Raw genomic sequence first — 6,917 nt, forward strand, 5'->3', positions numbered from 1 at the left:
CAAAATGACTCACAAAGTCATCGATTAGTAGTATTTATTACATTCATTTTTTTCATTGATCATCGTTGAATCCCTCAAGATCCTTAATGTTATTTTAATAGGTACAACAATGATCAATCTATTAAATCCCTTGAATGTTGATCATTTAATTGACATTTAGACAGAAACTAGCTATTTTTTCACTGATATGGACTAAAAAATATTCCTAAATGAAATTTTTTTAAGGTTGGTTGGTCATCATATGATGATGAGTCTCCACTTGAGACTCTAGTTTTGACGGCGAAAAAATATTATTTTGACCAAACAACAAGTTAAGTCACTTGTTTCTTTAAAATTCTTGTATCATTGAAACTTCTTCTTAATGATCCGAATCAATCAAGGAAGTCCCATGTAGCAGAATTTCCTTTTCAATTCATTTGCAACAGCACATCTCTTTCGAACGGGCTCAACGACTCAAGTTCAATGCCCAATTGAGAGGGTTCTAGAAGATTGTGCTTAATTTTTAAAATTTTTTTGAGAAGCCTTTGCCTAAGAAATGTTTTAAATCTTTGTTAAGGGTATCATCGGATGAAAATAAATCATATGACATGGATTTTGGCAAATTGGTCAATATTCTTGTCATTTTTTTCACTTTAGGCTATTGGGTGCTCTTAATTGATAATATAATGGGTATTTTTGCTCCTTTTTTAGTCTATATTGGCAAAAAAAGGGGGTCAATGTCTGTTTAGGTATCAACTAAACTATCAACATTTAAGAAATTTAATAGATTGATCACTCTTAAACTAATGTAAATAATATTATGGGTATTTTTTTTCCTTTTTTTCATTTTAGATTACTAGATGCTACCATCCGACAACTTGGTGAGCATTTTTGCCCTTAAAAAAATAAAAATCATTTGAATTTATAATTAATATAAGAAAATTTAAAAGATAGAATGATTGGTATTTCAAAATTAAAAGTCTACATAATATACATGAGTATAATCCTTTTTCTATCAAGTGCATAATATATATGGTACTTAGGCTATGAAATATGCGTAAGGTTATCAAACTTGAGAGTTTGAGTAAAATCGTGATAAAAATATGAACTCAAATTGCAAACTCATAAGAGTTATTAATAAATATCTATTAAAAATATAAGATTAAATAATTAAAATATAAAATATGATTATAATTTGAGTTAAATATATTTCAAATATAAATCATTGAATTAAAATCCATCTATATTTATAGATTATCACACAAAACATAAAAATTTTATCACACAAAACAACTATACTTGTTTGGTTTCTGTTCTCATTTTTTATTTTTAAAAATATTTTGCAATACATTTTTTTAAATTTTTTTAAAATAAAATAAAATAAAAATCTATTTGGTTATATCAATTAAAAAATAAACTGATATTGATAGTTATATATAGTTAACGATAGTGATTAATAATAGAAATTAGTTAAGGTAATTATAATTTTTAATAATCAGATATAGTAAATTTTAAAAATAAAAAAATAAAATGAAAATAACTTACAGTTGTTTCTATTTTTTTGTTTTTAAAAATAAAAAAATGAAAACAGTTTTGAAAACAATTAAAAAAAACACTTATTCAAATAAATTTTTAAATTTTTTATTTTCAAAAATAAAAAACAGTCTTTGAAAATAGAAAACAAATAGGCTCTTATTTTTGATATTTTTTTCTTTTTTATTAATATTAATTTTTGCCTTTTAATTTTTTTCCCTCTTTAAGCTAGGTCTTATCACTTCTATGAACCGAATTCTACGTAATATACATTTAACTTGCTCAACTCAATAAAAAGTTAACAAGATTAATAAGTGTAATTAAGTTTATATATAATTTGAGTTTATAAATTAATTGATATGATTTTGTAAGTTAGAAACATAAAAACGATAAATATAAAGGTAAACTTATGAGTTTAACTAAGTTTGTATTTAGTCTAAATTTATGAGTGAATTGATATAATTATGTGAGCATTAAATTTAAAGAGTTAACTCAAAAGTTTGATAACCATTGATACATGTATATAGTATTTATAGACACTCAAAACCTATGCCTAATTCAATTTTTTTTCCGCACCCTAGTTCCACAAGAAACGGGCTTTTATCAGGCAAGCATTTTAAACTATTTTTATTTTTTGAAGCGAAAAATGGGTTACAAAGCAAAATTGCCCTAATATTATATGCAGCAGGTATTCTTAAACTTTTAATTGGTATGGTTTTATCTTGGAAGTTTAAAAAATGAGACAATATTGTTCTATATTAATGTTTGATCAATATTACTCGTTAATTGAATAATTATATAAAATCAGGATTAAAGGGAAATCTTGCCCAGCAAAAGTTTTTCTGAACAAGCACTAATATCCTAAACTTTCAATTAGTATAATATTTTGAGTTATTAATATTCAAATCAAATATTTATTCACAAGGAGGTTTGACTGTCTAAGCTTGTACATGTTAAATTGTAAGCAAGTACAAGGGACTAACCTAAGGTTGGAGGGTGAATATAAATGACCTGGACTTAACATTTGTAGATCATGACAAGAAATCTACTTTACTACTCGTAGTACCCAGCTGCGCATTTAATTTGTCAGCAAAGGATTCTAATTATTATTATTATTATTTTTTTGCCAACAAGGATTCCAATTATAAATCCATGGAAATTTTCTTATGGCATTATTAACGACCCATCCATTATGGTGAGTAAATTTGTTATAATCGAAAATTTATGATACCAATTATTCTCTGAGACAAATTTTTGAAATAAAACTGTTCTTTAACTTTTAAAAATCGTTAATTAAACGTGAGTCAAATATTATTACAAGATAAACATTACATATTTTTAAAACTTTCAAATAACAATTTTTTCAATTAAAATAAAAGAATATCAATTACATCCGAGGCAAATTTTCCGTATTATCCTAAAAAGATTTTATCTTATTCTGATCAAATGACCATGAATTGTGGAGACTCGAGAGGAAACAAGTTAACGAGAATCTATAATCTCTGAAGCGTATCACTATATATTGTAATTTACTGAGCACCCGGTGGGCCCAAAAGAACTGAACCACCCCCCCTTTTCCTTAGCCATATAATAACATTAAACGGATAAGGAGAGCACTATCATTATATTAATATTAATAATATAAATATATATAATATTCTCCTTCCCGCTTGCCTGGCCAAAAGCACTCTCTCTCCTCCCTTTGCTTTTCCTGCCTCTCTCTAGAAATCGTACGCCAACCAACGCACACGGCACACTTCACTAAAGTCCCGCACCCTGCCTCTGCTTCTCTCACGAGTCGCACTCTTCGAACCGTTTCTGCTTCTCCCCTGTTGCTTTCCCCCTGGATGCTCCTCCATCTTCTTCAACCTCTGCTTCAATGAAGTTCTCTGCCTTCTTTATCATTCCCCGCACTCTCTAACTTTACCTTCCTTCTTTGCTTCGTGCCCGTCAGTCGTTTGGCTGCAGAAATCCCGTTTCTCTCGCTTTTGGAGCTACATATTATTGTTCCTTTGAACCCCCCCCCCCAAAAGATGGAAAAGAAGCAAGGTTTCTTCTCGGCTTTGAAGGAAGAGGTAGTTCGTGGCTTGTCGCCCGCGCGTTCTCGGGCAAGCAGTCCGGGAAGAACCGGGTCGCCCATTTCGGGTCTTCTTCGGAGAAAGAAGCGTAGCAACCATAGTAACTTTGCTGTCAGCCCTGACTCGGCGATCGGAAGATCTGGTAGTATGAGGCCGTTGGGGGAGACCTTGACGCCGCTCATAGAGGGTCCGGAGCCGAACGGCGGGGAAAATGGGGATGCGAAGAGAGTCGGGTCGGGTATTGGGCAGTGGATGAAAGGCCAATTGTCTCGGGCTCCTTCGCCAGCCTCAACGTCCTTCAAGAGGTCTGATCTGAGGCTTCTTCTTGGTGTGATGGGTGCTCCTCTCGCTCCTGTTCATGTTAGCGCCACTGACCCGTTGCCTCATCTCAGCATCAAGGACACTCCCATTGTAAATTCTCTCTCTCTCTGTTCTCTACTTCTCTGCGTGTGAGAGAGCATGTCTCTATCTGTGTTTGTGGAAGGGTTATTGAAGTTCCTTTTCTGATTTCGATTATTTTCAAACAGAAAACTAGAAAAATGAAAGGTGGAAGCACATGGTGCGCAGATTAGAGAAGATTCTCTATTTTTTGGATGCATGTTGTTTCAAAATTTTGGACGTTTTCTCAGCGTTGGGAAAATTTTCTCTTACTAACCTTTGACGAATTCGGCGGTTTTTATGGACCTTTTCATGTTTTGAGTCACTTCAAGATTTTGTATACTTTTAGCCCTTCAATTCTAGTTTTCCTTGCTTCCTAGGTTATCCTGAAATGGTTCATCTTCGGACTCTTCGCTATAATTTCGGTTCATGCTGGTTCACGAGATGCTTGGCTGCTGAGCAAAAGTGGATGAGAACAGAGAGCTAAAACATCTCTATTAATGCTATTTTCTATTTACATATTTCACTTTCTTTTGTACAAAATAATGGACTATGAATTAGCAACGATATACATGTAACCTCAAAACATGATAATCATGTCTTGATGTAGTTTCCATGCCTACACAGTGTAAATCAGAAAATATGCCTGGCTTTGTGGTTATCTTGGCTAACTTGTCGATTATCTTTCTCTCTGAAACATTGAAAATCACTCAATATCAGCAAACTTGCTCCTAAATACTAATCTTTATTGTATTGTTGTGTGGATGAACTTGCAGGAAACTTCATCTGCCCAATACATATTGCAGCAGTACACAGCAGCTTCTGGGGGCCAGAGGCTGCAGAACTCTATTAGGAATGCCTATGCAATGGGAAAGGTGAGAATGGTAGCTTCTGAGTTTGAAACTGCCACAAGGGTAGTGAAGAATCGCAATGCCTCTAGGTGTGCCGAGTCTGGTGGATTCGTGCTCTGGCAGATGAATCCTGATATGTGGTATGTAGAGCTTGCAGTTGGGGGAAGTAAGGTCCATGCAGGTTGTAATGGCAAGCTTGTTTGGAGGCACACTCCCTGGCTCGGTGCTCATACAGCCAAGGGACCTGTGAGACCATTGCGTCGTGCACTTCAGGTTAGGCTTTGTGTTTAGATATGGTGTTAGTGCTCCACTTCTTGATCATCTGCTTTTTCTGAGTTGTGTTTGTTTCTTCAATTAGGGCCTTGACCCTAGAACCACTGCTAGTATGTTTGCGGATGCGAGATGCATAGGGGAGAAGAAGATAAACGGTGAGGATTGCTTCATCCTTAAACTCTGTGCGGATCCTCAAACATTGAAGGCTCGGAGTGAAGGTCCTGCAGAGATCATAAGGCACGTTTTATTTGGCTACTTCAGCCAGAAGACTGGACTTCTTGTTCACATAGAGGATTCTCATCTGACTCGAATTCAATCTAATGGGGGTGATGCAGTTTACTGGGAGACCACAATCAATTCGTTCCTCGATGATTATAGGCCTGTTGAAGGCATCATGATTGCCCACTCAGGCCATTCTGTAGTTACTCTTTTCAGGTTCGGGGAGATGGCTATGAGCCATACCAAAACAAAAATGGAAGAAGCCTGGACAATCGAAGAGGTCGCGTTCAACATTCCCGGTCTCTCAGTAGATTGCTTCATTCCCCCGGCTGATCTGAGAACCGGTTCTGTCAGTGAAGCAAGTGAGCTTCCCCAGGATGAAAGAGGAAAGAACTCACTCGCAGTACACCAAGCCAAAGTTTCCGCGCTGGAGAAATCACAAGATTGCAGCATCAACAGCATGATGTGGAAGATGGAAGTCTAGCCAAGGGATATGATTGAAGAGGGAAGTCAAGACAATTGTTCATAGAAGTAACTAGTATATGACCACTAACACTGTTAGAAGAGGTTAGAGTAGGTGTTCATCCGGTTCTTTCATGAAAGTTTGTTTCTACCTCTATTTAATCTGTAAATGGAGCATAAAAATTCACAGGTTTCACTTCACCCGGATGATGAGGGTGATGACCAAAGTGAATCTTTATTCTCGGTGCAGAATCCAACTATGGAGTTGGAGCTCGGTTTTCCCAGTAGGAAGTGAGCAAATGGAGGTTTAGACTTTAGTTTGCCTTCCATTAATGAGAGAAGGTGGGTATAGTAGAAACGTTGTCATAAGCCTTTGTTACTTTACAACATTTCCTAGTTTCTGTGTCGGTGGCGGTAATATTAAAGAGGCTGCCGACGACAATTGAGTTTGAGTTGACACTAACAGCTAGGTTGGTTTATAACTCTAGTGTTGAAGACTTGCTAATGTTTTTCATGTTCTATGGTGTCGTGAAGTTGTCTCTGGGTTTGGTAAGTTCAAGGGGGGTGGTGTTTTTTATAGCTGAGATAATGGATTCAGCGGTTGTCTTGTGCTTTTTTGTCAGTGTTTCTGATTCTGAACGTGATCAAATGTAAACGCTCATTTATGTCCGCAGGATAATTAATGCTCATTATATATAAAAAATTAAAAACATTTTATTTACCGAGTAAGGAAGGCAAAAATTGCAGTTCAGAGTGCACACCATTGTGATGAAGTCAGGTTGCTTTTGCTTTCTTCATCACTCTTAAGGCAGCTTTTAATTTTACCACTATTATTTTTCACCTGCTTTTTGCAGGGATTGTCTTTCTCTCTCATTGCTCTGTGTGCTGGAGCGGGAATGTCTTTTTATTTTTATTTTTTATTTTTTTAATTTTTACTGCCCTTCTCAAGGAGAAGGTTCCAAATCATTATGATGCTTCAAGTTGAAGATAGTCAACGAAGTCTTGTTTTCTCTTTTAGGCCTCGGACCCTTCTTTACAGCTCGTTGGATGTGCATCGATGCACTGTGTTAATGTGGTTTTCTTTTCTTTCGTTTTTTCTACCAAAAAATATGTGCTTTTCTTTTTCTTTCATTAGAAGCGGCAC

General features: G+C 35.3%; 1 protein-coding gene across 1 annotated transcript; it reads left to right on the forward strand.

Annotated features, from left to right (window-relative positions):
- Positions 1-3,188: 3,188 nt before the first annotated feature.
- Positions 3,189-6,485, forward strand: LOC129292205 (uncharacterized). The gene is made up of 3 exons (XM_054929762.1): positions 3,189-4,001; positions 4,745-5,092; positions 5,178-6,485. Exons 1-3 carry the CDS (start codon positions 3,546-3,548, stop codon positions 5,793-5,795), a joined length of 1,422 nt encoding a protein of 473 aa, XP_054785737.1. The 5' UTR covers positions 3,189-3,545; the 3' UTR covers positions 5,796-6,485.
- The last annotated feature ends 432 nt before the right edge of the window (positions 6,486-6,917 follow it).

Source organism: Prosopis cineraria, unplaced genomic scaffold, assembly GCF_029017545.1.
Source record: "Prosopis cineraria cultivar Desert tree isolate PC_DT_omini unplaced genomic scaffold, ASM2901754v1 PC14, whole genome shotgun sequence".
In the NCBI taxonomy this organism is placed as follows: domain Eukaryota; kingdom Viridiplantae; phylum Streptophyta; class Magnoliopsida; order Fabales; family Fabaceae; genus Prosopis; species Prosopis cineraria.